The following is a 20,148-nucleotide window of genomic DNA, read 5'->3' as shown; positions in this document are numbered from 1 at the left end:
CCATAGTTATGAAATGAGGTAATGAATTCACAAATCAAAACTAAACCTCCGTCACTAATGACCTTTATAATATCACACTTTATACATTAACTTTTAGGTGGAAATTTAGCTTCACAGAAAATTTGCTATGGCTTACTGCAAACAGTTATAGCTGCACGCTGGAGCTGCACGCGCTACATCTCCGCCCCGCCCTGAGCTCGTGGGGTCCCCCTTCTGATCTAAGCCCGCGAGCAGATGAAAGAAAAGAAGCGGTTAAAGGAGGCGGGGTCAGCTGATTGCGTCACAGAACCCCTCCCTCTCATTTTAAATTTACAATTTCTATGGGTTCTGCCTGAGAGTCCGTGTGTGCGGTGCGCGCTCGAGCTAATGAACAGTTTTCGCTAAAGGAGACACACCTCGAGCCGAAGAAGTGTTCCGGAGACGCACTAATGGTGCTCGAACCACTTTGTCATTTTAAATAATAAACGAGCAGAGTTGGGAAAGTCGCGTCGGGTTCTACTTTGAGGTAGGTGTGTGTATATGTGTGTGTGTCTGTGGTGATTTTTTTCCTCTATCGTGAGGGGTTGTTTTACAAGCGCACTAACAAAAGCAGCACGTTTCAGCTGTCTGTCCCACCCCGTCGCTATACAGAGTAAGACACCGGAGGTTTTGGGGGGGGGAGATTAAAAACCAAAAAGTGACGAGTTTGGATGGAGTAGAGGGAGAATGAGATGGCAAAACACAAACTCTTGCTTCATTGTCTGCTATTGTTGCGGCACAGGACTGTAGACACGGGACAGCAGATCACAAACACTTTGGGCTGTTATTGTTCAGCTCATACAGACAGTAAGATATTTCTCCAAACCGGATGGCAGTTTAATCTTTAGGGGGGAAATGAATGGAGGAAAATTGACTTGTTTACTATCTCTGTTAGGCAGATACATAGAGATTACATTAATAAACATAACATGTGGAATCATAGTTTAACTCAGTTCCATATATTGAGGAATCGTTTAGTTGGAGGTAAGTCATAAAGCTATATCCAGAAGAAAATGCACGCATATTTTTCACAAAAGGTTTATTTTTTATTCATCTTAGTCAAGTGGAGTGTGTGTTTCACAAAGCAAGGAGTACTGCTCTCTGTCACAGAGTTGACAAGCATGTGCTGTCATCAGGCAGCCTGACCAACTGTCAGGTGCTGTTTCTGCATTGTCTGGAAGTTGTGAAATTTCTGTATGCTTTCTGTCAAACTTTAACACTGAGCAAACAAGGGCTGGAGGGGGGAACCCAACTGGTGCCAGAGTCTGTGTATTTTCTGGGTGGAGACTTTAGGGCATTACATTCTTGCAAACACTGGTAAATTTACTTTCAGGTGAAGTAGGTTTAAATCTGGATTACAAGGGGAGAAGTGGCAAAAGAAGAGGGTATGAGTAAGTTTTGAGCAGCGTGGTTGCACTTTGTCTGTGTGTTTAAAAAGAGGGGGGAAATTCTTGCACATGTGTTAGTCATTTGGAGAGGAGTTTGCTGAACGATTTACATCTGTTTTCTGATCTTTGAACCCCCTCCTTCCTTCTCCTTTCTCTTGTTTCTCTCGGCGAGCGTATCTTGCTTGTCCTGCGCTTCCAGTAAAGGCAGATGCTGTCACCGTGTGATAGGTGGGCGTTTTTCAGCCGAACTGCTTGTCTGCCCCGTTATTATTATTGCACTCCAAGGAATTTAAATATGTGAATGAAACTGAATAGTTTCCTAGCTGAAAATGGAAAGCATTAATTTGTGGCTCTGGTGAATGTGTTTGCACAGAATTAGGGTTTAGGTTAGGGAATGTGACCTCGAGAAAAAAGTAGAAGTTCTAAGGTGGGGAATAGGTGTGTGTGTGTTTGTGTGTGTGTGTGTGTGTGCGCGCGCGCATAAGAGGCGTATAACCAGCAGCCACACGTGTTGATGCTGTCCACCATAGCCCAGCTGATCTGTATGAGGGCATAACATTTCCATTGCTCAGCAGAAGGCCCTGATCCTTACAACCTGCAATGCAAACCCCAACTGTAATGTGTGAACGCTTAGGGTGAAGCTATGAACTTAGATTTTTGGTGACATTTTACGTGCTGGCAGTGAAAACTACCTTATTTTTGTTTATTTTCTCTTATTAGTGAGCGTGTAAATGTGGTTTTGACGTTACCCCACTTCTTCTGCCTGTTGGTTTGATTTGATACAGAAATACTTTGTGTGCAGACATTTGTTCCTCTTTCATCTGTTAAAACTGAGAACCAAAAGCCTGTTTTTCATTGATACCAAACTTGTATGGTTGATGCCAAACCTTTACATAGTTTTTGCATAAAAATACAAATTTAAACTTGTCTGCTGATTAGCTGCTAGATTTTGCAGAGACGGTGTGACAACACCATATCATTAATTATCAAACTGTTGAATTTTTCTACAACAGATTGCTCGTCATTGCTCATTTTTCCCCAAACCAGTAAAGCAGGTTTAGTTTAGTTCGAAAATAGAAGTCTTTTCCTTCAATAATGTCAAGTTACGGATTTTGCGTAGAACATTAAGGCACCTTTTGATTTGTTATGACATAATTTTAGTATGTCTTTCTAGTTTCCTTCAGCTGTACTAGATCTGTGACCAGGCCTCACGTTTGTGGTAGAGATGCACAAATCAAGTTTGTTCTCCCCGTTACTGATTTCCAGTTTTGATTGACAGCTGGCCTACCAATTCCATTTTTTTCTTCTCATGACCATAACACATAAATTAGGAAAAATAATTGCTTCCACTTTCTTTGATTGAGGTAGTTGTTTTGAATCAAACAAATGAAAGAATTACAGGATCATCAACACCTGTGCATCATTCGGTATTTGAAAAACCTGACCCATTCCAATCTCTGGCTGATTTACTGGTCCGTCTCTACTTTGTATGTCAGTTGACTGAGACATGAGGCAACACAAATACAAGTGATGCAATGAGTCCTCCAGCAGGCCAAAGAATCTGTTTACTTTAGTGCAGTTTTGTTGCTATGGTGCAAGATGATCACAATCCAGGAATTGATTGATGGCCAGCTGATCACAGGCTTCTCTGTGTGTTTGTTTGAATGCCTAAGCAGGGAGTGGGGTCAAACAATTCATGTAAAAGCCAGGCATGCAGTGACTTGTTCAGTTGATTAACTTATTGAGTAGATACTCAGCATGCATACAAAGTACTGAAGCCAAGGCATGGATGTGCGCACCTAAAGACAGTGATCTTTCCAAGAGAACTGCATTGATTTTCCTGCTCTTATGTCAGAGCTTCAATCACAATAAAGCTCCATTACTGCATTTGCTGGTTTTGCATCATGCCCACGCGTGGACTCTAAATGCTTCCCTCTTTGAGACTTGTTAGGCTGAAGGGAGGTTGGGGGTGAATGCAGCTTGTATTGGAGTAAGTACTGTGAGAAAGAATCAAAATTTATGACTTCATGTACAAGCCGGAACATGCAACTAGATAAGAAAGTGCTCTCTTTCAGACGGCAGGAGTCTGACGTTTTCAGTTTTTATGTTATATTCACAGCAAGCGAAATCTGAATGCGGATTTTAAAAAACTACATCATTACTTTCTCTTTTAAATACTATTATAATTGTTCATGTCCTTTTATGTTGTACTTTGTAAGGCACAAAATCTGAGTGAACAAAGAATCTTGATGTTTGGTTTCTTTGTTACTTCTTGCACCCCTATATGTTTGTTTGTGTGTGTCTTCCAGGTTTGTCTGGTTGCTCAAGGTAACACTTGTTATTGGGGTTTTCTCTGCTGGCATGTAAACAAAGGAGAACCTTCCTACCACTCCCCGGTGTACCCTACAGCCAATGAGATTTGAGGTCCCAGCTGGGTTCAGCCAGTAGGCAGCCGGGATGGGCGGGACTCTGCTCCATGAGGAGAAAAACAGCAGTTAAGCACAAAGCTTTGAATCTGGAACTGGAAGACACAGCCATAACAAAGACTCTTTCCTTACAATTAAACAACCCTTCACACTCCTAAGCAACACACAACATGGGAAGAGAAATATAACACCCCTTGGGAAGTATTCACACCCCTTGAGCTTTTCAACCGGAATTATTTGTATTTATCTATTATATATCAATCTTTAGGACAGGCAGCTGAAATAGCTGCATGAGGAGGTTCAAAAAAATATTAGGCAATATTGGCTAAAAAACGTATCACAATATAAACATTTCTTATCAGTTGATAATTGATTAGTTTTGAACATCCAAAATACTGCCAAACTAGTTACGTGACCTTTTGTCTTTTATACACAATTTCCTCTTGAGCTGTTGTACTCGTTTTCTCCTTTCTCTCCACCCTGTTCCTTTTTATTTTTAAGCAGTTGTGGGGCATGGTAGCAAAACATAAAATTGCTCTGACGACTGAGGAATACTGTATGTATTCTGTGAATCGCACAGACTCTGCGTGCAATGTCGGCGGATGGTTGACATTTCATAGTCGAGCGTCCTTATTACACAGATTTTTCATGGCAAATTCCTTCATTTCCCGCAACATGAATGGATGGCAAGTTTGAAGTTTGGGCGCCTAGCCCTGTTTCTCCTCCACTGGGGTAGACACTGCACACCTCCAACTATATTTCCCAGAATTCTATGAAACTCTCGATCAGAGTACCTTGATCACGTCTATCACAATAGATATCATTATTGTTTTGTCACCCAGCCCTTCCTTTGGAGGACTTAAGACAAATGTAAAAAAAGACATGTAAAGCCTAATATTTTCCTTCTGATACATAGTTATGTGCTACTTTGTATTAGTCCTTTACTTGCAATTTAAATGACATACATGGAAGTTTGTGGTTGTAACATGACAAAATGTGAAAAAGTTCAAGTGGCATAGCTACTTTTTCATTACAGTGCATTAATATTGCAGTTAGAAGCCTAATATGAAATATTTAAGCAAATGTTTACATCAAAGTCCACCTGTTATTGTAGTGTTGTCCCTGTTTGTCTTGATTCAATGCAGTTGTCATGCTCATCTGTCTTCTGATGAATCCACCTGTTCTCCATAAATCTAAATATATATACATATAGGAGCATGTGTCAGGGCCAGCTGTGAAACGGTACAGAACAGCTTTTTGTATTTAACTCACAGTTGTAACCTCAGTCATCCTCCCCTCTTCCAAACTGTGACCCTTCACCAGTTATTCAGGACAAGTGTTTAAGCTAGTAGTTTGACTCCCACAACCAGGTCTATGCGGGTGCTCCTGTTTCTGTTCATGCTTGCTGTTGTGTGCCCACAGCAATAATCAGTATGCCGGATCATCACATTCCTTCTGTGTGACTCAAAGTCATGTCTGTGCCTTTTGAATCCATCCCATTCTGTCCATAATCTGCCTGACTGCGGGGCTTGTACAGTCTTCACACAAGCTATTGCGTGAAATGACTTAAGTCAGCAATGAACTGAACTGAAATGCCAAATAGTTTTATTTTTAACTTTAAAAAAAATTGTGATTAAATTATGTTTGCCTGTGAAACATCGGAACAATAGAAGGTAAAGCTGTGGCATGTGATCATATCTGATAGACCTGCATGATGGCTCATCTAAAAACTACATGTGGTTGCAGTCAGGCTAAACAGATGAATGAAATTCTTCTGGAGTGGTAGAACCAGAGCTAAAATAACACAACACGTTACATAGAGTAAGACCAGTTACCCCAACACCAGGTGTTGCCAACTCCTAAACATCTGCATTTCCATTAACGGGTATGAAATGCTTGCATTATCAGTAGAAATTATAACCACTGACTTTCAAGTATTCCCCTGAAAAATCACGTTTTTAAGGTCCCACCCTTGTGCTACAATACCTAAATACTCAACATGCTCCACGGCTATGAAAAAGTTTAATAAAGGAGGTTTAGGGGTATGCTTTCAATCAAAAAGGGTGAATAGGTTGGGGTTAAAACAAAAGTTAATACAGTTAAGAACTAGTAACTAACTTACAGTTGAAACCAGGAAAAGCTCAGTTAAACATAAGAATTAGTCATATTTCCAAATGTGAAAGGTTGTTTAATTGGGGAACAAAATTTTATTTGCATGCAATGTTTTAAAAAGAGAAAAAGTAATGTTATAAATAAATGTTCCTTTTTCTTGGGTCTGTTATCGGACGTTTACAGATTGTGCGGTAGAACAGTAGAGTTTTTATCACTTACTATTTCACTTTCAAAGCTTTGTGACCTGATTTAGCAATGCTCTTGACCTCTGCATAAAGACAACTTCTTACTCTCTACTTAGATCAACTCTATGCTGTTTCAAGGAATCTTATACTTAGTGTCTGTTTATAAAGGTCAAAACACTCAATGATGCCTTTTTGGCATATTTGAACTTATATCATCTGCACAAAAGAAGTTTTGGTCAAGAAAAGCAACAAAAGAAAAGTGTCTTTTGCAGATAAGTTCACAATAAAAAAAAGTCAAAGCACTCTGTTTTGTTGACTAACGTGGGTTTAAAAAAGGCAGGCGGGCAAAATTTGCTTTTTTCAATATAATAGGGCAGTAAAATAGTGCTGCGGTTGACCTTTAAAAAAAAAAGTCGTTAGGTTGAACAAAAGCGGGAACAAAAGAGTCACATTGAAGTCTCTGCAGGTATTGTTTAATTCTTCCTAATTTTCAATGGCCTTTTATGTTTATGAAACTCATGTAAAGTTTACCTTTGAGTTTGGAAGTATGACGCGTCTCAAATTCTAGTTCTATGATTTTGTTCTATGACCAGCAACAAAATTATCTGCATCAAGTCTATACATTGGACTGATGAGATAATGAAAATTGTTATTCTCACAATAGAAATTGGTAATGTTTTTTTCCCCTAAATGGGCTTTCTGATATTTGAAATAGGTAATTTCTTCAGCTATACAGACTAGAATGGCTAGAGTTAGTCCACTTTGACGTATACCTATATCGGCTTCGATAGTCCAACTGGCCTGAAGGATTTTCTCTAGCAGGTGATTTTGTTCTGTAAATAGGGCCATTACCTTATCAGTACCCTGGTAATGGCCTCAACGCATCTCACAGTTGCACAATTGTTCCTTAGACTTCGACTTCGACTTTGACTGACTTTGTTGTCATTTTCAACAGTATAAAATATGAATATAAATCTAAATATAAAATATAAAGTGCAGGACTGACAGTAAAATAGAAGTTATTTAGCTCTGTACATGTGCAAGGTATAAAGTGGAGACCAGTTTTTGAGTGCAGTCCAGTTAAGAGTTCAGCAGTCTGATGGCAAGTAGGAAAAAGCTGTTTCGGAACCAGGTGGGCCTGCACCGGATGCTGCAGAACCTCTTTCCAGAGGGCAGCAGGGAGAACAGTCCATGGTGGGGGTGTGAGGGGTCACTGATGATGTTTCAGCCTCAGGACACGCATCCTGCATCGATGGTTGACCTGACACTTCGCCCTTTTGCCTGAGCTGGGTGTGGAAGGTTGTTGCCGAAGCAGTTTCTCCTTGTGTGCCTTCTTCTCACTCACATGAGAGTTACCGAACTCTTTTGCAAGCTCAACCAGGAAGTCCACCCGTCTCTCCTGCACCCCAATGCATGCCTGATAAAGCACATGTGCATTCAGTGCTGCCATGTCAATCATGTTTGCCAGGTTTGCTGACCAGCTGTCACATAGTGATGGAACCTTGGTCACCCCCCGCAAGATTATGACTGAAATAAATGCCATTAGTTTTTGTGAACTAAATAGGTGAAGCAGTCACCTATTTATCCTCCACAGCACAAAAGGCTGCATGCAAATTTGCATGTGCAAAGTCTCCCAGATTTCTTTTGCTTACACTTTTTGCATGATTTTTTTGAGGTGGATCAACACAATTAATTTGGTTAGTTTATTTCTAAACTGTCATGTTATACCCTCTTAGCTTTATTTCAAAGAGAAACATTACTAATTTCTTTTAGAAAAACCTTTGCATATTTTTTGAAACAGATTCTATGTTTTGCAAACTCTATGTACATTTGGCAAAATGACCTGGATAATGCAGCACAACATCATGGATCAGCTGCAAAAGGTCACATCTCTCCAAAAACACTTCATGTATGCTTCAAAACTAAACTGAAGAGCACTACCTACAGGAGACCTGATCTCCTGCAGGTATCATAGATACCCACCCCCAACATGGACTATTCACATTCCTACCTTCTGGCCTGACGGTCAACGACCACATTTACAATTGAAGAAGGGATGCTAATTTGAGCCATCAGAGTCGTCAGGGTGGACTCCGGCCTTTTGGCCCTGCTGAGCCGATATGGGAAGGACTCGAAAACTGTACCATCCTAGTGTTTTAAGAGCTGAAGCATTATACAATCTTATTGTAATGGGCAGGGATGCAGAAAGGTGCTTCCTTGCTTCAACCCAAGTGATTTCAATTGACAGGTATTTGCTGAACTGCAATCAACTAAATCCAATGTGCAGGGAAACATCTGAAACATGCTGGGCAGTGCGCCTTGAGGACCAGGGTTGGGAAACACTGATTTAAAGAACATCTGTTGATGTTGGTTCTCAAGTCATAAACAATCCCACTAAATAGCACATTATTAAGGCAAACCATCTACTAAGTCAGCATTTAAAAGCTTTGTTGTCAATTCCAAACAGCACATCTTGTAAGGAATGATGCACTGGCATGAAGATTTAAGTCCAGATCCAGTAGAAAAACTAAAATTGCATGTGAAGTCTGACAAAACAGTTTGCTGTCTAAAGTTAGTCTAAGAGTCGCAGAACTTTGCATGCTTTGACTGAATGCTCTTCAGCAGCAGGCCATAACGTGGCTGGGTTCCATAGCTCGCTATAAAGCTGCCCCATTGCCCCTTAAATACTTTATGTATCTCCAGACATAAACATACTCCACAGCTGGAAACTGAACTGTCACATGACTCAATGAATTATTGTGGGTGTTGCAGCGCATTTGCTTGTCAGTGCTCAGTGAACCCTAAAATATCGGACTGTAAATTTCCCACACCCCATTCATCTCCCCGGTGACATTGTTGCATTGTGGGAGAAGAGATGGCTGTTCTGTAGAGGTAAGTACATGACGAAGCCCACAGAATTCCCCTGCTCTTCTTCTCTATTGCTACATACCCCTAACTCTAAGGAAGGAAATGCAAAACAGATTTCAACCCCCAAACTCCCAAGCATGCTTTTGAAGAGACATATTTCTCTCACTTCCCCCCCACCCCTTAATTTTTTATACTCTATAGCCAAATCCAAATCTATGACTTTTAATACATTAGACAAAGATAACGCTAAATTTTGAAGAACCAATCCTAAACTTAAAGTAATCTCTACTAGAGTAGTGCTCACATATTATAAACAGCCAGCCACGTTTCTTCTGGGACATGTTTTCACAGGGTAGTCTTGTGAATGAGCATGTATGAGCACAGGATTCTTGGAAATGATCTCATTGTTATGGCTCAGCCTTCAAATCTCAGTCACTCGTTGAGTTTTTACAGGACTCTAACTCGCATACACTTTTGCTCTCCTTCCTTGTGTCCCTCCTGAACTGTCAATTAAAAAGTCATCTATCTGTGCCTCCTCTTATTTATGGCTCATTGGCCGCTTCATTAACGGACAGGCTGGGAGATGCATAGCCGGATCCGTCCAGTTTGTAGCACACAGCAAGAGGGAGGACAGTTTGTATGTGACACCTCAGGGAGAGAAAGAATAAGGGGTGGGGGTTGCTTTAGGGGGGGTTTGATGACGCATTTTCCCAGAGGGGGTGGACTTCCCATCTGTGAGTTGGTAGGCGGATAGATTAGGGGAAGACGGAGAAGGGATAAGAAGCAAGGGACTGAGAAAGTATAGGTAATAGAAGACATGTGAAACATGTTCTAAACTGATTCGTTTACCACTCAGTGTACTGAAAGTGTTTCTTTCTCATAAAACCTCTATAAACAAATGCATTGGTTGTTAAAATCTTCACGGTTGACTACGTGGGTGTGGTCTCCCATGTGTTCATGACCAATGACAGCTGACTACCCAACCCCACCCTTTGCTGTTCTGTTTGTCCCCGTTTCCTTGAAGACAACTGTGGGCTCAGATGGTGAAGAGGGGCACAAACTACTCTCATAATCCTGATCCTCTCTGTTCTGGAAATCTGTAGAAGGAAGAAAAGAGAGGCCATTTAAGACTGAGAAAGACAGGCTTAAAGACAGTCCTTTTTCCCAGTCTGCCTACCCTGGCAGAGATCTCAACATAATTCCCCTCATATAATTTATTTTCTCTTGCTTCTTCTTCCTATTGATCGACTTTCTTTCCTTGTGTCTCCATAGTTTTTATATGGCCAGTCTAGATTCTCATCTCCATCCTTTTTTTTTTAGCCTTCCTTCCGATCACGGATAATCTGTGAGAGCAAAGAGTGCCTTTTTGTATTTATCATTCATCAGTTTCAGAATGGACATATAAATGCAAAAGACTTAAATGAAAATTATGTCACTCATTTCTGCCACCCTATAAAACTTTCTGTTTAGCAGGTTGAATTGGATCTCAGTGCAACTCTAAATGCATTACGGATACAGACTTCAGCAGCCATGATTTGCTCACAATGTGCATTATGCCAATGTAACAGTTTACTTTCCAAAGTGATTTAAACTTTTACAACTAAACATGGCATCAATGATTGTTGCACAATATAATAAACTTCAAATGAAACTTACAGGAATGTGATGTTTGGAAAGTTCTATTTCAAATGCTATGCATTAAAATTGTGCTTTCCTGTTAGATTTTGCAATTTGCGTGATCTTTTGCATCAATTGATGTCATCGTTGCACAATGTAATAACACAATGATAACGCTATGTTTGCTTAATGTCATGCAGCACTCTTAGAGCTCAAGATGGATCCTATAGCTTCTGCTTTTGGTGAAAATGCTCCAAACAGGCGGATAATGATGTCTGTTTTTTTTTTTTTTTTAGATCTGACTTACTGATCCCTGTTTTGACTGATTCATTTCCCCCCTGAGGTCTACAGCACTTAAAAGACAAAGATGTGCTGTAGGTACTTTGATATAGTTTTGAATTCAATTAAAAAATTAAGAAATGGCTAGTTGTTGGTTGATGTCAACAAGCTGAAAATGGTGTGAGTTCCCACTTTTTGCTATTTTTAGTTTAAGTAAAAGGGACATTGTACATAGAGGAATATTCTCTATGTACAGGAATCTCACTTGTTCATCTGGATGATGAACAAGTGAGATTCCTGTTCAGTTAAAAATCTAGACAGAAAATGGTGAGATACTTTGCTGAATTAGTTTTGTTTTCATTCTTTTAAGTCATACATGATTTTACAGAGAGATACAGAGATAATCAGTTGTGATTAAAAAAGCAGAATGTCCAAAATATATATATATATATATATATAACATTTTTGTATTGCTGAAACACAATCAGAAGTCTCAATACCAATGCACAAAAGTGTGGGAAGGTGCCAAATTGGTAGATTTTAAACGAATACGGTAGATGCTTAGTTGCTTTGCTTCCCTAAGCATAATGTTACTATCCTTTCAGTAGTCTAAAATCACTTTTTATCACCCAATTTACTCAACTATATAATGTTCTCACCTCCCAGAGGAAATGTTAGTAAGTCTTGTTAAAAAAACAAGTTTTGGTAGCAGCATGAAACGTAATAAGGACTTTTTTGGCCTTCTCCAAGAAGCTGAAGACTCCCAAGATATTTTATTAGCTAAAAGATTATATCAGCTCAGAGCCTTTTGCATTATGCACTGAAGTTTAATCTGTGGGGTAGATTAGGCAAATTAAGTCTTCCACAGTGTCTGCTATGGCCCTCACTGAAGTGTTGGAGCTGCACTGATCAGACAGCAGTCTACAAAGGAGTCAATTAAGGAAGTGTGCTTAAACTGCATGGAAGTAAAAAGACAGTTTGTATTACATGTTTTATAAGTACTTTAAAATAATCTCAAAAGTAATGTATTGCACATGACTATTTTATTTTCTCACATTGGTTTAAAATGGTGGACTAGGTCCTCCCATCTGATTGAATCAAACGTCAGTCACTGAGTTAGGATGCGGTGTGCAAATGGCAACGTTTCACTTTACCCACTTTAAAGTGGGTAAACACATTTTATGAGCTGCTACTCAGAATAAAAATAAACTGAAATGATCAGAGCTGTAACAATCACATAAAACGTTTGTGTAATCTGCAGCTGTTCTAGAGTCATTTCTGGTGGTGCTTTTCCTATATACCCATTTATTTATTTTTATTACTGGGAAACTCGATATAGTTTCTAGTGGTTAATCTTTTTTGTTGATTAACCACTACAATTAAAACACTTTAAGCTAATAAGATAGCCATTTTAAAAACTGTTTTTTAAGGACATTTATTTCAACTTAACATTTATAAAGTCATACATTGCAGCTGATTCATTTATCACTCATTCTTCTTTAGAGCTGTGAAATCGAATGAAAATATTAATAGTGCTGTATTTCTACCGCTACTTTTAGAAGCACAGAAATTAGCATGTATGATAAATGTAGGCTGCTGTTGGCTCTTGCAATTGAGCTAACCTCAAATGATGCAATCAGTTGGCACAGCACAGGCACTCTGCCCCTCTAAGATCGCTCCCTTCTATTAGCTCTAATGCAGACTGCAACCATTGGGCATATTTTCACACAACCACAAATGCAAAACCGACTGTTGATTTACTTCCTTTTCTATCAAACAACCTTGCTTTGTATTTCAATTTTATTGAGAAAGAACAGAAGAATTATGTTATTTAACTAACACCCTGGATGAACGTTTTGTAACTGTTTTTTCCCCCTTCTACTTCTGTTTGCGGTATTCAAAATAGGATATTTTCTATCATTAAACTCTTAAAGTTTTAAACAAGATCCCAGTCGAGTCATTTGGAGGACTGAAGGGAGGGTTTGAAATTAAACGTCCTTTTCTGTACTCGGTGCTGACCCACTTTTTCTTCTTAGTTTCTATTGGTTTAACCTACAAACCATCTCGTCTTATCTCTGAATGCTCGAGCATAGTAAGTTATCTGAATTATCTTCTTCGTGGATATCTTGGAGAGTGTCCCTTTGAAAGGCTCATTATGTTTTTGCCTGTCTCTGTTGTTAGGGTGTGTCTCCAAAACTAATAAACAATCTATTTTAATGGAATCCTGGAAACTGAAGTAATCCTTCACCCACAACGTCTGCAGTTTTATGTACATCATAAATTGCTTTATTTAATGCATGGATTGAGTTTCAGAGAAGTGGAATGAAATTATATTTTCCAAATACAAACTTTTCTTGGACATTTTGCTGTTCAAAACGTCACAAAGCATAAAAGCTGTATGCCTTAAGAAGCCATCAAAAATTGTCTGCATGGACTTTGCTGTTTCTAGCAGCTAAGGGGCACCAAAAGGGACATAAAATAAAACATCTTAAACATCTAATTATAAGTCTGGCTTTAAGAATCGCTCCAATTTGAGGGTGCAGGTTCCTTTTGAACTCCCTATGTTACTTCCTCTCTCTCCCTGGGGCACAGAGGAAGTAGCAGCAGATGTGTTATGCTATAACAGACACCGTGACAACACTACTGGTCTTTAAGTTCCTTCTGCATTAACACAATCCACCCAGGATGTACTTCACAGCTTAATGAACTGCTACACATCCTCACCATCTTAGTTTTTCCTGTGACCACAATGTCTCATAATACAAAGAGGCAGTCATGTTTTTTTTATTAATTACAAGAGTTGAGATGTCTGGTTTTTGGCAACTGATGTAACATGTTCTAAACATAGTAATAAAAGTTTAGAGTCATGCTTTTATGATTTAAAGCTGTGGTTCCCAAAGTTTTATTACAAGTGTTGCATTGGTAAAGAGCATGTTATTTTTCCAAGGTGTGCCATCCTGACAAACATTTTTAAAACCTTCTCAATTTTTATTTTAGATGCATTCTCTAGTCCTGTCTTCAGATGTAAACTTAACACAGCACAAGTAGTTGCTCTCATTTGTTCTTGCTTTTCCACTATCTGTCTGTCTCCATACATGCTGGGAACCATAGAAATTTTCTACACTTTATTTTATTTATTTATTTATTGAAGCTAACATTGGTCTGCTTGAACATCTGGTTTCTTTTGGCTTTTTGTTTTACATTAAACAAAGCCATTAGCTAAAGCCTGAGGTCCATCTGAGGAGTGATGAAGCTCAGGTTCCACCACTGCTACTTTCATCATAGTTTATAAAAACTTTATGGAATGAATTTGCTGAAAATGCATCAGAAGATTTCTGACTGAGGCATTTAAGACATTTCATAGAAACTACAAAATCATCGTTACCAACTGAAACAACATGTTGTTTTACTCACAGCATAAATTCTGTTTGGAACAATGATATTATAATTTACCTTGCTTTGTTCATGTTGGACTTTTTTGTTATGTAACCAACATGGTTTAGTTGCTGTTATGCAGCGACACTGACCTCTAGTGGTTTCTTTGTATCAGTACACTGATCTTCTAAATCTAGGCCATGTTTTGAATTTGTGGATGCACTCCCCCCTCATGCTTGTTATCAGCACGTGTAGTGAAACGCGTTTTTGGTTGAAACTGGCTGTGATTGGCCCGCTCACTGTTTGTTTTCAGTCTGTCCTCATCGGTCACAGACTGTGACCTAACAGAAGCTGCATGACGAGGCAACATCTTGAAATCACAAGCACTGGCAACAAAAATGCTGTTGGTTTTCAATGATTCCTCAGCCAGCCTGGGAACAGACTGGCTGACTTTGTCTGCTAATGAAAGATGGTTACATCTGATTTATACAGCCACTGTTTATGTTCTTTTAAAAGGAGGCTTTTTAATCACACCATGTCCAGTATTGTGCTCACCAACAGTTCTTTGTTGTATAAATCAATGACTGAGTACAGAAATAGTTTCCTTATTGATGAAGGATTGCTCCCAATTGATTGGTAGAGATGTCTATTGAAAGTGAAGGGGACAGAACAAATTAGGGCGGGAGCAGAGACAGAGTGTGTGTTGGTGTGTGTATGCGAAAGAGAGGCAGAGAGAGAGAGAGAGAGCTAGCTATAAAACAGACTTTGGACTCCAACCAGCTCAGTCAGAGACAGCTGTGCAGAACGAAGCTCTGCTTCTACGCGAGGCTCATAACATTCTGACAAACGCAACGTGTTTAATTCCTTCTCCTGGAAAACAGATTTTTAATCAGAATAAGCCAGGATGGCGACCATGTTCAGATATCCTGTCTTTCCTCATCTGCAGGGTGAGTTACTGTAGAAATCAGTTCTGTACAGTTTGTACATTTTGTTTTTATAGTATTTATTAGTGGATTTCTTAAATCTTTTGTAATGCTTTAATACATTTTAAAGGAGGAAACGGAAACTGACTTTTATGCTGTTCCATATTTAAGATGTGCAAACAGTAGCTTCAATAAAAAGTTATATATTGTGAGGTTAAGCATACTCTGATAAGGATAGCAATCCAACTTGCAGTAAAACTTAACCATTCTTGATTATATTACGTTTGATGAATAAATGAATGAGAAACATTTTCCCACACACCAACTGTGTCGGTAATTGTTAAATTGCATAACTTCCACCTGAAAGTGTACAAAAAACTTTTATTTTAAATGTTTTTATAGAATAAAACTGTTAATTATGGATCTTGGCCAAATCTTTATATTTTAATATTTATGTATATGTGGGAATTAAATGGCAATTATTTTGTGTAGTTTATTTTGGCCAAAGGTCCATAAGCAACATCTGGAGTTTAAAACCTGCATCAAAATTTATTTGTATCTAATTATGGGCTGTCTGGGTAAATCTGTTGTGTTGCAGATGTTTCTTTTACCACATGACAGGAGAATGAAATGTTCAACCTCACCCAGTCTGGAACAATTATGTAATGTCAGCACCGAGTCCCCTGAAGTCAATTCAGAAACTTATGTCAGAGTTTTCGAAACAGGTTTCCATTAGGATTTGAAAAGATTGATTGGTTTTTTTTTATTGATTTTTTTTTTTTAGGGGTTTCTCTCTGATATTTATACACAATATTATGATGTGATTGCAGGACTCTGGTTTGCTAGAGAGCATGATTATTGAATACTCATTTCATTTATATAGGTCTGTGTTTATTGTATTAAATAAACCAAAAATGAAAGCTCAACTTTAAAATGTCTATAATCTCTATAGATTTTTAAGTAAACTAAAACAAAATCTCCATATTTTAAAATAAAAATATAACCTATATTATTATTATCATTATGTCTTATTATCAGTTTATATTATAATCACACTAAAACCTAAATGTCCAAAAATTGCTAATATGAGTTTTTTTTTTTTTTTTTTTGTATCTAAATCCATTTTCCAGCTAGACTTGTCACAACTTGTCATTTTCTCATTATCCTCTGTCTCTGCAGATCCGTGTGATCCTGGAAGGAGTGTCATGGCAGAACCGGACTACCTGGAGGGAGACTGTGATGAGCTCATCCAACCCAAAAAGCTGATTAATCCAGTCAAGAGCTCCCGAAACCACCAGGACCTGCACAGAGAGCTTATTATGAACCAGAAGAGGTAGGGTGATAAATAAAAAAGCTTCCAGTCCCTTCTTTTTCTCTAATGCCCTCATTCCTGTCTGTTTGCTTGTGGGTAGGAACAGCTTTTATCAGTTTGTGACTGCAATAAAATATATCAAATGTGAATCCCATGTATTTTAAAGATAGTGATTTATTCATTTATGGCTCAGTAAAACTTTCTAGTTGGTCATTACCTTGGTAATGCCATAACAATCACAAAACGGGGAAAAAAACATTAGACTGCATCCAGATCCTCGATAATTTAGTTTCATCTTTACTAATGGAGGATGACTGAATCCAGTTAACATCCCTGCTGGTGTTCTAATCATCTGCACACAGAGCTGATGCTTTTGCTGTGACGCTTTGGCTGAGCTCACTGATTCAACCTCCAGCAGCATCGTTAATTGGCTTAATATGCAAAACTTTCACCAGATGTATTGCATTAGAAAACGTATTGTCAAAAATAGTTATGTAAAAGTCCCACGCAAATGTAAAAGCACCTGATTGCTTGTTGTTTTAAGGCGATAAGAGCGCCCATATGTGTGAATGTAAATGCACATGTTCCAGCACCTGTGATCATCCTTTCAGCACTGAATGTTTTTTTTTTCTCTCACTGTGCAGCAGTGGCCACTTTGTGCCTGAGCTATAAATAGCAGTGTAAATACTCATGATGCTGACAGCTGCTCCATCACAGCATCCCTGCTCTGTCTTTGAACAGGTCAAATACTGGGATCCAATTTGGTAACAATGAAATTACAATAAGATTTAGTGGGAAAAAAATTGTAATACTATGTTGACTTTCTAAATGGTGCAGAGTATTGTTTCTATGGGTCTAGACAGGCTGAAGTGGGATTTTTGGGGGAGACGAAATGGTTTGATTGGGCTTTTAGCACATTCTGATATAAAGAAATGTTGCCTTCACAGTGGATTAGTCATAGTGATAATGGTGTGGAGGAGAGGCAGGGAGAGGTGCGTGGATGGATGGATGCATGGATGGATAAAAAAGAAAAGAAAAAACATGTTATGTAATCAAGATTACAAAACAGTCTCCAGCTGAGTGCCTTTTTCTGCCTCTGCTACCTTGGTGACAGTGACCCTACCCCACAGAAACCCTTAAAGAGTAATGTGTGAGAATGTCAGAAATGGAGTCCCTTTTTGTTAGAAGATGTGCACTTGGATGAGGCTGTGGGTGGGAAAGGGGGGTTGAACGGCTACTGATTATGTAAAAGCAGAGTGATGTAAGCATCGTTACAGTCTGTCTGTCTGTACTGGAAACCTTAAAGCTGCCCAGTCACGTCTCTTATCGTCTGCTTCGCCTCAGCATTGCTAAGTGCTTTCATAAGACATGAAAAAACAGGCAGATTAACTGCAGCAATGACTCTACAGAAAGTGACGTCTTTTTGTAAATTAACTCCCGCTGCATCTTGGAACATTTTGAGCCCAGTTATGTAATCCGTAGGATCTAATCATGCATTTAATTAGGATGCTGCTGGTGCTGTACTGTGGGCAGGTAGAAAGACTTTCAGTCAGGACTCGGTTCAGAAGGCAAACGGTCATGAGAGAAATCTGATCATCTGAATCAGAAGGTTTTTAAATTAAAGTGACAGCTGGACTATTATGAAGCACAGCTTGTCACAGTAATAAGTGACAGGCTGAGCTTTGTGTGTTGTTTTTCTCTTTTCCAGTCAGTCTCTCTCCTTATTCTTCTGTTTAACAATCTCAGCTCTCCTCCCCCACGTTTTCTTTAACTTGGAGAAGTTTGGTAGATTACATAACTTTGTTCCTCTTGGCAAAATGATCTCACATTTTTTTTAAGATGACTTTCTTAGTCATGTACCAATCCCTCTAGTTTCCCTTTAGCGTATTTGAGAGAAGAGTAGGATAGTTTACAATATGCAAGCAACTACAGTGCTTTGCAGAACTATTCATACCCCTTAAACCTTTGAGTATTTTGTTGCTTTTCAACCTGAAGACTTTCATGTATTGTCAGGATTTATTGTGACCAACACAAAGTAATGCTTAGTTGTAAAGTTGAAGAAAAAGAATGCACATTAAAAAATAATTCTTCATAGAAATAAAATGTTAAATTATAGTGTGTGTAAATGTCCATATCCACCACTTTCTGCATTTGTAGAGCTAGTGAAAACATACCCCAAAATACTACAAAAGCTTGATTCAAGGGAGTAAATATTAACCTTGAATTTTTCTGATTTTCATTTGTCAGAGATTCTGGGAAACAATATATTGTTTTTATTCATTTATGTCAATCAACTATGTGCTAATTTTTTAATGCATATAATCCCACTTAGACGCATTGAAGTTAGTGTTAATGGAATAAAACGTGAAAGAATTGAATGGGTGTGAATACTTTTGTTTCTCAGGCACAATCTCCAAAAATCAGAATTTTTTTGAAACATAATCGTCATGTAATCCAGATGATGTAACACAGATATAGTTTACTAACTAGAACGAGGTCATGATGTTCATCTGTTCTGAATAAATCTCCTGGAAAATCGCCCCCTAAATGCGGTCCCGAAATTCCATGAGCTTATAGTACCACAGATTTGTTTAAGCTTGTTTTGTGAAACATGTTGTCTCATACTGATTTGTTGCTCTCTCTATCTGTTGTAAAGGGGCCTTGCTCCTCAGAACAAGCCAGAGCTCCAGAAAGTTCTAGAGAAGAGGAAGAGAGAACAAGTTATCAAGGCCCAAAAGGAGGAGCAGGAGGCTCACAAGAAGAGAAGCGACCTGGAAATAGAGCTCATGAAAAGACAACAGAAACTAGAGCAGGTAAATCTTCTAACATATACCTCATTTCTTTACCTCTCTAAGTTCATTATTAATGGTACACTGATTTATTTGGTTTCTTTATTTCCGTTGTCCAGCTTGAACTGGAGCAACAGAAAAGTCAGGAGGAGCAGGAAAACACCCCTGAGTTTGTGAAGATGAAGGGCAACCTGCGCCGCACCAAACAGGAAGCCGGCGGTGAAGAGCAAGCCACCTAAAATCCAGCCGGGGTGTCTGGGTCTGGCTGACTGAGAAGCCAAGGAGTGTGTGTTGTGTCTGTGGCAACACGATGGTAACCTGACCAAGATGAGCCTCTTGGCGTTCCCTTACCCAGCTGTTCCTTCCTGCAGCAAGGAGAGATACTTTAGAGACTAAAGACCCCCAACCCCTTCTTTCTCCCTGCAATGGACCGCCAGCACTCGCTCCTGTCCAGCAGTACGCAGCATCCCCACTCACAGGAGGCACCTAACACAGACATGTTACACGCTTTTCAACACGGGCCAGCAAGCTTCCAATGAGCTCTAGTGGAGGAAATGAACCAAACCCAATCTGTCTTTGCTCTTTTTCTCCTCTGCGAGCTGTCGTTTCTATTTCCTGTTATCAGTGTTGTCATTATTGTTTTTGTTGCTCATATTCACAATCATAGAAAAATCAAAAAGTGGACACTGGATGGACTCTTAAAGCTGTGTAAAATAAAAGCCAAACAAATGTGCTTTTTGTTATTTATGTTGGTAGCTTTTAGCCCAGGTGTAGGGGAGGACACTTTTAGTCATTCTGTGTTTTATTTTGTTTTACAGCATGGCATATAAAGCCAGAAGAGGACAAAGGGAGTGTG

The 20,148-nt window shown here is 39.0% G+C and overlaps 1 protein-coding gene across 3 annotated transcripts; it reads left to right on the top strand.

Annotated features, from left to right (window-relative positions):
- The first annotated feature begins 319 nt into the window (after positions 1 to 319).
- fam107b (family with sequence similarity 107 member B) lies at positions 320 to 20,025 on the top strand. 3 transcript variants are annotated; one of them, XM_023352469.1, is made up of 4 exons: positions 320 to 505; positions 16,371 to 16,524; positions 19,160 to 19,316; positions 19,412 to 20,025. In XM_023352469.1, exons 2-4 carry the CDS (start codon positions 16,397 to 16,399, stop codon positions 19,529 to 19,531), a joined length of 405 nt encoding a protein of 134 aa, XP_023208237.1. In that variant the 5' UTR covers positions 320 to 505; positions 16,371 to 16,396; the 3' UTR covers positions 19,532 to 20,025. The 3 variants fall into 3 exon arrangements, with proteins under 3 accessions (XP_023208237.1, XP_023208232.1, XP_005802067.1); XM_023352464.1 differs by lacking the exon at positions 320 to 505 and adding an exon at positions 1,387 to 1,409; XM_005802010.3 differs by lacking the exon at positions 320 to 505 and adding an exon at positions 15,033 to 15,215.
- The last annotated feature ends 123 nt before the right edge of the window (positions 20,026 to 20,148 follow it).

Source organism: Xiphophorus maculatus, chromosome 2 (genome assembly GCF_002775205.1).
Source record: "Xiphophorus maculatus strain JP 163 A chromosome 2, X_maculatus-5.0-male, whole genome shotgun sequence".
In the NCBI taxonomy this organism is placed as follows: Eukaryota; Metazoa; Chordata; class Actinopteri; order Cyprinodontiformes; family Poeciliidae; genus Xiphophorus; species Xiphophorus maculatus.
Note: the sequence above shows the minus strand (reverse complement) of the source record. Positions and strands in the feature narration are given on the sequence as shown.